General features: G+C 35.3%; 1 protein-coding gene across 5 annotated transcripts; it reads left to right on the top strand.

The window, feature by feature from the left end:
• Positions 1–640: 640 nt before the first annotated feature.
• On the top strand, positions 641–14,068 carry LOC124407467 (RNA-binding protein squid). 5 transcript variants are annotated; one of them, XM_046883606.1, is made up of 10 exons: positions 641–883; positions 3,973–4,008; positions 4,511–4,551; positions 4,825–4,952; positions 5,160–5,306; positions 5,733–5,864; positions 6,340–6,610; positions 9,480–9,551; positions 11,779–11,895; positions 12,952–14,068. In XM_046883606.1, the coding sequence occupies exons 1-9, from the start codon at positions 759–761 to the stop codon at positions 11,844–11,846; spliced, it is 1,020 nt and encodes a 339-aa protein (XP_046739562.1). In that variant the 5' UTR covers positions 641–758; the 3' UTR covers positions 11,847–11,895; positions 12,952–14,068. The 5 variants fall into 5 exon arrangements, with proteins under 5 accessions (XP_046739562.1, XP_046739563.1, XP_046739564.1 ...); XM_046883607.1 differs by lacking the exon at positions 3,973–4,008; XM_046883609.1 differs by lacking the exon at positions 9,480–9,551 and having other exon boundaries at positions 642–883.
• The last annotated feature ends 759 nt before the right edge of the window (positions 14,069–14,827 follow it).

Raw genomic sequence — 14,827 nt, 5'->3', positions numbered from 1 at the left:
AAATAATATGATACAGACGATCGCAATGGTTACAAAAAATTGTGTCCGCCTAGCAATACGCTTGCGGCCACGCTTACACCATTAAATATTTCAAGCGATAAACAAGCTATGTGTTAGCCGGCCGGTCGTAGCTGCAGCCACCAAAGCGATTACCGGAAATGGTGACGCGTGATCTATAACTGAGATAAGTAAACAACCTGTCGTATTTCGAGTAGGAGTTGACGAAACTGCAATCAAAAGTTATCTAGCCAACCGCAAAAGATGATCATTTCTTTTCGTTTTCCCTGCACGAGTTATATGGTTCACCTGTGCAAATATGAGATAAGAGGGTTGAACAAAAAATATGCGTAGCGCGGGAGATGGACCCACGCTGTATTGATTTCCCGCTCGGCGAACGTTGGCATGCGCGGGAATCCTGGGAAATGATGCTACTACTTGGCTTGAACAAAGAAGTGATCTGATTGGTTCCATGGTTGAGCTTCTCCCCACTCCTCGGACGGATGCCCCTTCGGCGGAGAGTATTGACCAGTTATTCCGTACGAAATTGCTATAGGAGGCTTTCGATTGGTCGGGAGAGGCTAGCGTATACCCAGAACACCTTGCGCGTCGCGTATGACGCACAATCACCATTTTCCTGTCCCCATTCCGTCTTCTCCATTCGGCAGCCGAGCGGTGCGGACGTGAAGTGGTGTTACCTCGCGTAGTTTATAAGTCGAATCAACGTTTCGTTAAAATAACAACCAAATAAACAATACACAATGGCCGATCAGGAGAACAAGGACTTCAGCGAAGACATCGCGGACCAGAGCTTCGAACAGAATGGTGATGCTGAAAACGGTGGCGGTGACGCTACAGAAAATGGCCAGGAATCGCAGGAGGACAGGTAAACTTGACAAAAATACACAACACTGTTACCCAGGGAGAACACATAATGTTTATTTTTCTTACAAACTTAAATCTTTGTTGCAACTGCTGAACAATTATCATTAGATGTGGGGTCGTTAAAGACCCCGCTGTCGTTTGTATTTTGTGATCGATGAAAAGCAAAATGGAGGGAAGTTCCAGGTTGCACGACGCTGTTAAAAAATATCCAGTTGCATCTACATTACATGAGCATTTCCCTCTAAATCCGTTCACACCATTCGATGGTATATTGTTTTCAGAATATTATTTGGTGATTATTTTTACATACTTGCAAGTAAATTTACGTTGAAAACATAAACGAAAAAAAAATGGAGTCGCCGGCTAAAGCCGCGGACGCGCCCGCACACTTAAAATGGCGGGGAGTTGGCTTGGGTTTCCTTTGTTGCGAACAACTGTACGTCAATTTTCTGCTATGATCTCGCATCTTATCTTCTAAATACATAGCCTAGAATATTGTTTAAATAACTGTTATACGTAATGATCATTTGTTTGTTAAATTAGTTTTTAAGGACATCAATTTGCGGCGTAACTTTTACATTTTCAGCATAACGGGACCTTGAGCAGGATGATTTCCAGCATTTAGCAGTTGAATTCTTGCGCGCGATGTTCTGTAAATAGATTGTAATTTTTTTTCCTTTTCTATCATTTCTGAAGGTGATTTATTGGGCCTTAGGCCCAATGTTCTCTTACATCCCTACAGCTTTGGATTCACAAATAATTATAAAGTTTGGGGTACATTTGTACTATGGGTAAGCATTCTACACTCTAATCTATTCAAGTCTTTTGTGTACAGGAAGAGAAGTTGTAACCTTTTCACTTATGGAATCTAGCTAATTAAACGAGTCCAACTTTCTCATTTCTCACTTGTTCTTGTCTACGCCATCGCACAATCTCGGAAGTTGACAATGCATTATGCGACCATTCACTCTGTTGTCGGGTCTGGTTGATATTTGTTTGATTATCTAGATATTCTCTACGGTATGAGTGATAGTATGTGATTTTGTTGAATGATCCATCAAAAGTACTTTCCTCTTACGATATTTGTTTTTAAATGTTAGAAGTAAGGATTTTTGAATTAGGCCAAATATTGTTAGGTTACAATCTCTTACCTGTACATTTGAGTAATCGGTGTAAGTCGCGGGGCGCGAGTAAAATATTGAACATATAGAAAAATATGGCTGACAGCCGGCGCTCCAGAATATTGAATTGTGTAGTAAATTGAAAAAAAAAATAATAATAAACAATTGCACATTAACAAATGAAATCAAGGTAACTATAAAATATGATGATATTGATAATTTATTAGTTGATAACTGTGCTTTTACGAGATTTACTATTGTATGGAAAATTGTAACTTTGTGTAAATTCTAATTTTCTTCTATCTACTAATAGTTGTACTTAATTATGATAAGTAAGAATCTGTAATTTGTTTGTTACTAAATTTGTACATGGATATTAATTGTAATATTTTTAGAGTGTAACTTTTTTGATTCCATTTTTGGCCAGCCGAGAATCTCCTCAATTTTTTGCAGCGCTATTCAGATTGGTCAATACTTAACGATTGACCATTATCCTTACCTGGGATCAGTGAACGAGGCATTGAGAATTGAATTCTATCAATTATTGCGAGAAGTCAACGTCAAGTTCAAGTACATCAGCACAAGCACTGGAAGTCGAGTTGTGTCGAGTCGAGTCAAATTGAATCAGAGTCACACACACTTGTCTGCTGGGTCACGCGTAGAGTCAATTATGATCTGATCTGATGTCAATTTCAACGAGTCCGATGTCAATTCCAAATACAATTTGGGCGTGACCAAAGCACAGAGTCACTAGGGAAAATGTGAACATCTTCGATAGGTCGAAATGCCATTAACCCAGTTTATCTGGCTTGGTCTGCAGGTGGCAATCGACTGCGTGCAAATATGGCGGGCGGCTCGCAACTGGCTAACCGTGACCCGACCAACAACTGAGTACCGGCGAGTGACTGGTGCCCACGGTATTTATCACCAGCCCTAGATGATATAAACAAATTATCGATACAGATAATCACCACACTGAGAGAAAGAGAGATATAAAATATCACAACTTTAATTTGAATAGAAAGAGAAATATATAATCACGACTCAATGAAAAATAATAATTTAAATAATGATAAACAATTTTTTTAGCTTTTCAATCGAGTTGCAGTACCTATCTACCAATTGTCAATTATTTGGGCTAATCAACGGTCTTGTTCCAACTTGGCAAAGTTGAATCTTGTTTCCTTTAGGCGCAGCTGTATGTCAACTGGAGTTGTAACTGTATTGCTCGGGTTTCACTGACTGTTGTGAAAATTTCGCTCAGCACACTATTTTTCATGTGTTTTTCTCAAGTTTTTTTCGTCATTGCTAGGCAGTTTTTTTTTCTTTTTTTTTTTTTCTTTTAAAGAAGTTTCACGATTGGCAAATGCACATGTGAAATTTCAAATGCGTCTAAAACAGCATTCTCGAATTGTTTTCATATTTTATCTTTTGAACAAATGCAAACCTACTGATTCTATATATGCAAGGTTCGTATGATATATACATAGCCTTAGGTATTGGAATATTTTTTCCATTTTTCCCTCCTTCTTTCACCCAAACACAACTTTATTCAAAATTGCAGCCTGTACAGTTATGTTACGGCTGTCTATACTAACATTAAAATTAAATATCCATACCTCTATATATAAAAATATATTATCAACATCGTACAATACATATATAATAAATTTTCTATTTTGTTGTATTGTTTTGAAAAGTTGCCCATTACCCCATTTCCGATAATAGCCCTATGCAAATTTGTATATTATGTAACTAGTAATTGGTAAAACTGAAAATAAAGAAATTAACATTTTTACAGTTATTCTAGATACTTCCAGGGGTTAAGTCGAAGCATTTCTTTTCATGTCAAGTCATTTTTCAATCTGAGAAATGGGAAATATAATACAAATTCTTCGCTTCATTTAGTCTAGTAAACCTACAGTTGAAAATTCCATTGGTAAAATAAAATCATTGAATTGCTTTGCAGGTCGGGTGGAGCGAACCAGGAGTCTCTCAATGATAGGTACATAGAAACTTTTTATTATTTTTACTGTAATCACAAAATTTGTAGCTTGAACAATAATTAAACTAAATATAAGAAAAGAAGTACGAAAAACAAAAGAGTGATAGATGAAAATTTGTCTGAAATCATTTTTGGGGAAAAATAATACAACATGCTGCACTGTATAAAAATGTGTTTCACAGTAAAAGTTACATATCCAGGTGGTACGCGGCTTTCAATATTAATTATTGACGAAGCTACTATTTTAAAAATAACTATCTGAATACTGCTATGCTACGTACCTCTCATCATTTTCATTGCAGATCTTTTTTTTGCACAGTATGCGGAGATATTTGAATTTGCTGACATCCAAATATCACAAGCATGAAACAATTTATGTTGTAAAATATTCCCTATGAAGTTAAATTCCTTAGCAGTTTACAAAGTTAACGAATTTGAACGTTGTAAATATAAATAATTTTCACTAATTTAATTTAATGTCTTCTATTTTTGTCATTCGCAGAAAATTGTTCGTCGGAGGACTCAGCTGGGAAACTACTGACAGTAAGTGTGGTTTCTAATGTGTTGTTTTTAAAAGTCATGTTGTCTAGAGCCTCATCTTATAGTCAGACTCAAAATTTTCATTAACTGGGTAGAAAAACTATGCTTACAATGATGTTTCATCTTAGGACACCTTCAGATAACAGAATGGCACTGTTACGTGAGATTGTTATAGAAATACTGAGTACTTTTTATTCTAGTTTAACTTTTAACATAATGATAATGTATTGACTCAAGACCTCAAATTTCAATGTTGATTTACCATTCAATTTTCAGAGGAGCTAAGAGATCACTTTGGTTCATATGGTGATATTGAAAGTATCAACGTCAAGACAGATCCGAACACCGGACGGTCTCGAGGATTCGCGTTCATCGTTTTTGCCAGAGCAGAATCGCTAGATAAGGTAACTATTCTGTTCGTAAGAAACATATATTCTTTTCCAATATTTGACACAATGAAATAACTAGTTAATGTGATGATACAAAAAATGTCAGTTCTGCTACTGAGTGTAAGTGACGACAATTTGGCAGCTGAGCTTTATTTGAAATGTCAAGTTTTAATTTTTTCCTCTCTGCAATGTCTAATGCGAACGCTATTTGTTTTATTTTAGATCATGGCTGCTGGTGATCACGTAATCAACAACAAAAAAGTTGATCCCAAAAAAGCCAAAGCTCGTCATGGAAAGATCTTTGTTGGAGGTCTTTCGACAGAACTGACCGATGACGACATCAAAAACTTCTTTTCCCAATTTGGTTCTGTAAGTATTTATATGAAGTATTGTTCAAAACCGTTCATAAACATGATACTCCACGTGTGAATGTATTTCCACAATAGTTGACTGCCTTCAGCATCGAAATCATAGTGAGAAAATAATATGTTGTTGATGATGGATTTGTAGGCATCCAAATACCACGATTATTATTAATATCCATTTCACTTGGAGACTCAAATGACCTATTTGTTTTAGTTTTATTTCTCCTTTGTTTGATGATACTACTGAATATTTTCTTGAATTTAGCTTATTTTGATAGTTTGTGATGACAAAAACATTTTAGTCAGTTCTGCTACTGAGTTGATGTGATGATTATTTTTAAACCTGACGAGAAAGCTGCTTTTGAAGAATATTGATTTAATAAGCTATCACAACTTGTATTGATTGTTTTTCTTATACCATTTTTTGCAGATTGTTGAAGTAGAGATGCCGTTTGATAAGACAAAGAACCAAAGGAAAGGGTTCTGCTTCATCACATTTGAATCGGAACAAGTAGTAAATGAACTATTGAAGACACCAAAACAAACTATTAACGGAAAAGAGGTATGTGTCACTGTAAACTAAACAAGCCTGCTATTATCATTTGCAATTACACATAAGTACCTTAAATTCCCTCACAATATTTTTTTTTTTTTTTTTTTTAATTAGATCCTATGATAGTTACCCTATCTTATCTTTCATATTCTGACCTCATCAGAAATATTCATGCATTGAACCTGAAGTAAGCAATGATGTAGATATCTTAGGACACCTTCGGATGGCAGAATGGCACTGTCACGTGAGATCAGTTAAGATAACTGAGCTTACTTTTCACTAACCGTCTTGTTATCATATACAAAGCTGGTTACAATATTTCCTCCAGTTTTATGCGTCTTTGCTCATCATTACATCGTATCAATCATGTCACACCCCAAGGAGTATGTTGGTGAACATGATGGAAGCACGAATATTTTTCATATAATGCAAATGACGAATTTTACCATAACTTTATAAAATTGAATTATTTTCTTGGATGTAGGTTGACGTAAAGAAAGCTACTCCCAAACCCGACGGGATGGGTGGTATGCGCGGCAGCGGCGCTGGAGGTCGTGGCGGACGTGGAGGTCGAGGGGGACGTGGCCGAGGATTTGGCGGTCAAGGCGGTTGGGGTCAAGGCGGCTATGGTGGCGGTTACGGCGGCGGTTACGGCCAGGGAGGATATGGAGGTGGCTATGATGGTTATGGAGGTGGATACGACTATTATGGCGGTGGTTATGGCGGTTATGGTGGCTACGACTACAGTGGATACGGTAATATTGACTATTAAATTTTTACTAAAACTTTCATAGTTCTTTATACACACGACATACTTATATTTATTTATATATTGATTTTCCTTCTTGCAACTGACAGGCCACTAATTGAAGCACTAGATACGCGGCAGTCGCCATTGTTGGTCTATTTTTAAGACGAAGGAAACTTGTATATTAAGACGATTTTAAACAGGATGATTCTATGTATGCAGACTTGAATATGGCGCGTATACAAAAGGAAGTTTTTTTTTCATCGTAAAATTTTAAGACAAATTTTTTTTCTCTTTTTTCTTTTAATATTTTTTTTTCTTTCGGCGGTTACCTATTAAATGTTATTTACGACATTGATCTCTTACGTAGAACACCGTCCTGTTAGTACTGTTCGTGAAATCTACTTTTATGTCGAATGGTGGTGGAACAACATGGCTGATGTGTCTGCTCTGTATATAGTGCTCTCTTGAGACAGGCAAATGGTTTTGGGTTCGATTGACTATATTGTAATGAATATAGATGGGATATTTACACTTTGAATGAAAAAAACCCTATGAGACTTTGCTCTGCTATTCGAGTTTATAATCCTTTAAATACTGTTGAATCTAATTGTTTTGCCAGATATTCAAGTATTTCACCTTAGCGCACGCACTCATTCAGAAAACTCAAATCAAGTTTACTATAAAGAGCCTGTTCACATAAATTTGAATTATGTTCGCATTTTTTGCGAATACTTCTGAACTAAAATATTCATTACTTAAATTTAATTCTTTTGGTTCCGTTTTGTAGTTCTAAAAAAAACGGTAATTTTTTCCTTTTTTTTCAAATTTACTTTATCTTCACGTCTTTACACATTCAATTGAAATGTTTATGTATTGAACATACTTGAAGAGATTGGAGCCAAGAACATACACTGAACATTTTAATGTACTTCCCTGGTATCAGCCATCGTGTTACGCTGTGACCAACTAACTTATATCTTATATACGTTATATTCTTTGATGCCTTGTTATAATATATTTACTTAATATGCTATAAATGAATGAATATATAACTTATTAACAATACACTAGGAGAATATAATATGTAACAGTGAAAGTGTGAAGCCAGATGAGCTGTTCCAACTATTTTTGATATTGATTCAATCTTAGTACAATTTTTTGTTGCATTGAAAAATTGATGTTTCGTTGTGTTCTTAGAACCTGTCAGAAAAAAAATGCATTCTGAAACTAATGTAGAGTAGCATTTCATTTAAAAGTTGTAGAATTTTCTTTATTTGAAAAAAAAAATTCGATCTTTCATACGTTCACTGATTGATGTCAGTGAATTAGTAGAATTTATTGTTTTGTACAAAAGAATTTCTTTAAATTCTGCAGACTCACTGACTTCAAATCCACGCAATCACTGTAACATAATTATATATGAAACCAATTATGTGGTAAATATAAAAAGAAAGTGTACAGGATAACACGGAGTACGAAATGGTATACCCCCTCGTTCCTGCTTTTCGGTCCTATCATGATCCTTCGTTGCATGTCTTTGTTTGAAATTCTTCGTTTCATGTAATTTCATTGCAGTAATTAGCCAAATTACGTGCTTTGTCTTAGAATGAGCCTTTCGCGATGCTTCTTATCGGTGACTTTATATAGGTACATGAGCATTTGAGTAATCTTCATTCTATTCAATCAGAAACAAAGATGAGATGAGTCGAATTGGGCGTGGAACATATTTCGAGAAATGAATTGAATCCTTGCCTGATGAAATCCGATATTTTTTTTTTATACGTTGGAAAGCAATTAGTGACGAATTCGGCTTATAGAATAAGTATGCACTAAGGAGGTTTCCCTAATTTGTCCGTTTTTAAAGTATTGAAAAACTGGGAATCTGCAATTAGCTTAAACTTTTTCCATAAGTTGAATTTGTCACAACATATGAACAGCTGATTTTCATACGAAAATTGAATGTTCATGGTTTACTATACTCATATAGTATATTGTATTCGAATTTGCATCTTGATGAAACAGTCATTTAAAAACATGGAAAACCTACCAGCACACCACACGGCGCTATGAGAAAAACATGGATTTTATTCAAGTGATTGGTTTTGAGCATCGCATCCATGATGAGAAAACTTATAATTAGTCGTGATGATGGTATTCTTTTTTCTCAGTACGTACGCTGTACAGTTACTTGAAATGCTGACAGTCACATTTATGGCTGATGATTCTGTGTGTGAATCTCAGTTATTTATCTACTGGTCTTTATAAATACAGTATAGGTATTTATCAATTTGAATTTCAAAGTACAGTCCAGCATTTTAGTTTTTCATCGACCTTGTGATGCCAGAATAGTGCATGTCAGATCTTTCACTTTAGCCAAACCAGTGTAGAGAATACCAATTGACCTGCAAATGGATCACAAATAATTTTGATGTTAATGTATTTGGAAACGATTGCGTAATGAAAGAAAATTGGCATTATGCCCCCGAGTAATTTGTGTTGAAATCGCGTGTTGTGTAAATTGCAGCTTGTCTGTGGAAATCACTGTACTATTTCAATGAATATCAATCTTTACATTCAAAATCGTGTTTGTAAAGTCAAAAAATTATATGGCTCGTTTTCAATCTGAAATTTTATTCCAGTGATCTGTTAGCATTCGCGTATAGAGAAAAAATCGACACATTATTTCGTGCAAGTTCTTGACAATACATTATATTGGTGAATAGATTCACCGTCAAATCATTGATAGAGGGCCATGACCAAATATTTGAAATTTACGTAATCGTTGACTGTGAGAACATTGCGCTGAAAGTAATTTTGGAACAGTACGGCTATACTGACTGCATCACTTATACCGTGTGTTCCATGAAATGCAGACGGCTATGGCTATGGCGGTGGTAGTTACGATGGTGGCTACAGTGGTGGGCGCGGTGGTGCACGGGGGAAAGGTACGCCTTAGCGTTCCTTTTTTGTTCATTGTTTTCAATTCCTTCATTCCGTTGAGACATTCATTGATTTATTTCCTTGCTCCAACCTTGTGCCTGCTAATAAGTAGTTTTTCAGCATTTCCCACTCGTGAATCAAAAATTTTATCACTTAATATTTTCCTCCGCCTCTAAATAATATGAGAAATTTATTCACATTACAAATAACACAATCTGTAACAACTCGATCGATTAAAAACTATTGCTATGCTGCTATTTACGAAATAATTTGGAAAGTCATATTGTAACTACGTGGACGATTCTCAATACTGCCTATACAATTTTCGGATCCATAATTACTGTAAAGGCAGCTTTATCGGTCGTATGCTGTACTAAATGAAAGCACTTCCGTTTGTGTGTATTTAGCAAATTGATAATTTGCCAAAAGTAATGAGAATATGAGATTCAAAGTTATTCGACGAGTATAAACAGAACAATGACACGAAAATGAATATTCATTTGATCAATTTTAATATTTTTCACTATTTACCGAAGTGATCGGTAGCAACCTATTTAAATTGCCAGTATTATTTTGTATTGCACTTGATTCTTATCTGGACCTTCAGTAAACAGTAAGCGCTTTAAGGGAACTCAATGCAGTGGTTACTGCTAGCTATTCCAAACCAGTGCTATTCGTACCAATATACTCATTTATTCCATTCAGATGAATACACAGAGAATATTAGGAAAACGACTATGTACAATGATTCCATACACTTTGCTATCAGCTATGAGTTTGTCCACGTCACCAATGTTCTCTGTATATCATGTATGCCAAGGCCTATATTGCAATATGATTTTTATACAATTTCTAATTTTATTATTTTGAAAACTATTACAGAAAAAGTATTTTGATGCAAATTCAGAATACTTAATTAGTGAAACGTTTCACTTACACAACAAAACGCGAACATACTGTTGTAAATATGCGCCGTGGCCCAATAGGTGAAATGAAATCTGTACAGAATTAACACAGAGCTGTTAATTCTACTGTAAGAATCTGTATATCGTGCCATTTTCGGCAGAAAATACTCATTCCACTATCACTTTTTCATCAAGAATTTTCCATTTTACTGTAACATTATATTCCAGTTAGTTTTTACTGCCATCCTTTGTATGATTCCAATTCATTCGACGTGCATCAAACAAATTTTTTCCTCATTTTTGAAACATCCCATCTGATGAAAGAAAAAATGCTTGGGATATATTCACGACACGATTAACTTGGTTAGCATAGTAAACTTTAAATTCTGCCTGTGTTCTGTACCCTCGAACCTGTGTTTCCATTTCAATGGAGCAACCTATTCCGAATATACGTTTCTGGTCTTTTGATTAAGAATTATGAGCCAAATAATTAACATATTTACTTAGGCTTGATAGGGTGACCTGCAAGGTACTTGAATATTTCTAGATTCTGTGATTTCAATGATATTCACGATTGCATGCCCTTTATCCATACATCTTTTGAGTTTCAGTTCATTCAAAATCATTGCATCTAGTGTTGGCTCATATCCACAGTAAAAATGATCAGAAAAGATGAATAATTTTTAGACAGATCAAAGCAGTGCCTTTACCAGTGGAAGAATTACTGAAACTTGCAACTTGTAAGTTCCTGGAATCTTCTGCTCTGTCAACAGTAAAGGAAACCATAACAAATTGATGAAAAGTATCATAACTTTGTCCTGAATTCAGGTAGCAAATCATTAATTCAACTAGAAATATTGTCAATTTGCCGAAACACTTGAACGGCAACCTGCTCTTTGGTGTAATTCATGTAGAATCATTTTAGTCATTCCATTCTTATGCAACATGTGACTACAGCTGTATGAACGAGTGCCTACAGTTGCAACATAAGTATGTAATTTCTTTTTAAAAATTCCGATTTTATTTCAGTTAATCATTTAAGACCAGAAATCGTACAAGTGAGGAGAGTATTCTCACTGGAATAGGAACACAGCCGAACGCTTACTACCTTAGCCTGTAGCCTCTATGTAGTATTTCTATTGCCTTTAATTATCGTGCCAGCCTCTTTCGTAAACATTATTTTTTCTAGTTCAACTGGTTGTCACTGTGTGCGTGTGGTAGAGTTAACCAGATTAATGTTGAATAGATTTCTAAATATCTGAGATCGGTGGAAGGATTTAGGGGTTCCAATCACGTGGGCTAACAGTGCGCCGTGCGTGTGTTTCAGGAGGCTCAGGCTACGGCGGCAAGCAGAGGGGTGGCGGTCGCCAGAACCAAAGGCACCAACCTTACTAAGGAAATCTTAAGTTGCAACCACAGTGCAGAAATTGTATTGTAACCACTGGTGAGTGTTCTTAATTAGTACATTACAATTTCATGCCTTGATGTTTGAGAAATTGAAGAAAATTATGGAGTGTCACATGCAAATCTTCCAGCAATTCAAGGTAGGATGAGAAAACAAATTTTCACGATGCCCTAACAGGCTGCGCGAACTATCATGAACCAGAGTAACATGCATTATAAATGAATAGGTGGATGGAAATGCTTTTTTGAAGCTCAAAAATCAATAGATAACTCGACATGAAAGGTTGAAAATAATGGGTCTGCAAGCTCTGCATAGTCCGCTAATTCCCTTGATATGACCGTTATTATATCTGTGTATGAATCGTTTTCATAAATTTGTTAATTACATTAACAAATTTTGAGGAACGAGATTATTCCTCTGATCCATACATACAGGATCAGCGCAGACTCTAGTGTATGGTTTTTTTTTTTATGAATCAATATTCGAACCCTCAATATAGCTTGCCATTGTATGTCTGCATTATGTTAGTTCAAAATTTTGCTCTAAATAAAGTCGCAAATTCTATGAGCTGGACATTCATGGTAACCCGTCACAGTGTTGAATTACTGACAGATTACGATAAATAGAGAAAAAAGAAATACGACATTGTGCTAGAAGATAAGATTTTCAACATCATTTCTTACTTATCCATAATATGACAATATTTCTTTCTGCTGCTGCACCTACATGATAAACTTCGAAATCTTCATTTTGAAGGTTACAGGCCTGCTCAGATTCCTCTATTCTCCAAATGTCTGTTCGCAGATGACTCATTCCTTTGAAACTTAATTTTGTTCAGTAATACACCCAAACGAAAATGGTGAAATGATGGTGTTCAGAGATACAGTGTTGATGGAAAATACAGAACACGTGCTTCAGAATTGAAGCATTATAAAATCAGAGTCAGGGTACCAACCGAGTATTGCATGCAAAAGCGTGATAGCATATTCATTCACATGGCACGGTAGATTGTAGTGTTATGCCACAAGGGTTTTTTGGTATTTATGAACGTGACACATTGAATTATTGTTAACCATGCTATTTCATTTGTTTCAGATTTCCTGCCCTATAACAAATCTCACAACTCGACGAATCATCATTCCATTAAACCCCGTCAACAACAGCGCAAACAACCCATCAAAAACAGTCCACAGCAATAGTTTCTCATTTGCGTTCATCCATATTAACATAATATACTGCAGTACATAAAATCATTAAAATAACATAATATAGCCCAGCTCTTCTGTATAAATTTGTATTTCACTTAATAATAATGATAATAGTAATGGTAATGATAATATTATTTAATAATTAGTTGACAAGACAGAAAAAAAGTAAAAGCAAGGCGCGAACAAACCGCTCGAATGATGCAGTTAATTTCTACACAGGTGTCAAGTATTATAGTTAATATAAAGATGTGTGCTGACGCTGATTTCGCATATTCTTGAAATGTTGCAATGCTGGTTTCATTTTTTGAATATTCGATGGATTATAAAATGATGTATATCAATTGTACTCATAGCCCTAAGCAGTTTGGCTGTTGTATGTGACATAATTAGGCAAATTGGAACCGCAAATCTTATCTGAAGGTAATTTATCTAATACGAGGTATTTATTATACAGAATCAATTCAATTTATAAATGCTGTTGAATGGAATCTACATGCTTACTTGAGCGGTCCTATTTGACAGCAGAACGAGTTATACTATTATATAACTGGCAAATAGATCGGTTTTAACGTTAAATAATCAAAACTGAAGATCATACGTCCTGATTTCGGGTAATTTTGTGTGCGTGTGTGCACAATCAGTATATGGACACACCATATAACACTGGTTTAATTATGGGAATTGATGATAAAATGATCGATAAAACAAGCCAATGAAGACTGTGAAATAAACTGCATTTTGTACAAAAGAAAAAAAAAATTGATTTAAAACAAGATTAGGTTCGCTCCCATTCTGTGAGCTGGAGAGCATCCCGACATGTTGCAATCAACCATGTCCAACCATTTTAACAGTAAGATTATTTTAATTTTGTTTATAACTAAACTTAAAAGCTATGGTAGCGAAGTAAGCAGGCAATGTACTTTTTACAATGATTGTAAAAAGATTGCTTTCTTATTGTTAAACAAGATATAGGATTAAATAAAAACTCATTTTGTGTACATAAATTGTCTGTCTATTCATCCTCATTCTTTCTGTGTTACCTTGACATCCTGCATCAAGTGTAATGTTACACATTATTTTTATTTTAAATAGCGATATTCGGTGTATCACATGAAAAGAAAGATGTTTGTCTCATGAATCCCACCTCATGATACACAAATCGGTAACAGGTAATTGTAGGTATGGCAATTCTACTTCACAGTCAATCTGTTCAATCTGTTCCCCATTTAAATGCTGTACCTTATAGTCATACTTTGAAAATCGTCCATACGAAGTGTAATATTTTTATATTTTTTGAATTTCACCCACTAGAATAAAATATGCGTTTAGTGGTTTTAATACGTATATATATGTATGTGACATACATAAACCTCGCCAGCATTCACAAGCACCTCAAAATATTCGCTACAATTATAACAAATTCAGGTAGTCTCTTCAAAAGCTGCTAGCGCGGTAAATTATTTGGTGTTTCCTGGTAAGTGACGTAAAACTATAATATTTGGAAAGCTATTTGAATCATAGTTATATTCTCTTGCTTATTTTCCGCAATTACAGCACAATATCAGGGTATCAGAAGTGACGACAATCACTCCTGTTCTACAGGATCAGGCGGTCGATTCATGTGTTTTCTTTCGCACGTAGATTTTGCAGAATACGTCGAATATTTTAGCCAGAAATATGCAGCCATGTTTGTTTGGAACCAGTCAAACCGTTCGACCCTCCCGGGTTTCTGATGTGTGTGGTCTACACGATTGAAAACACGG

Source organism: Diprion similis, chromosome 6 (assembly GCF_021155765.1).
Source record: "Diprion similis isolate iyDipSimi1 chromosome 6, iyDipSimi1.1, whole genome shotgun sequence".
Taxonomy (NCBI): Eukaryota; Metazoa; Arthropoda; class Insecta; order Hymenoptera; family Diprionidae; genus Diprion; species Diprion similis.
Note: the sequence above shows the minus strand (reverse complement) of the source record. Positions and strands in the feature narration are given on the sequence as shown.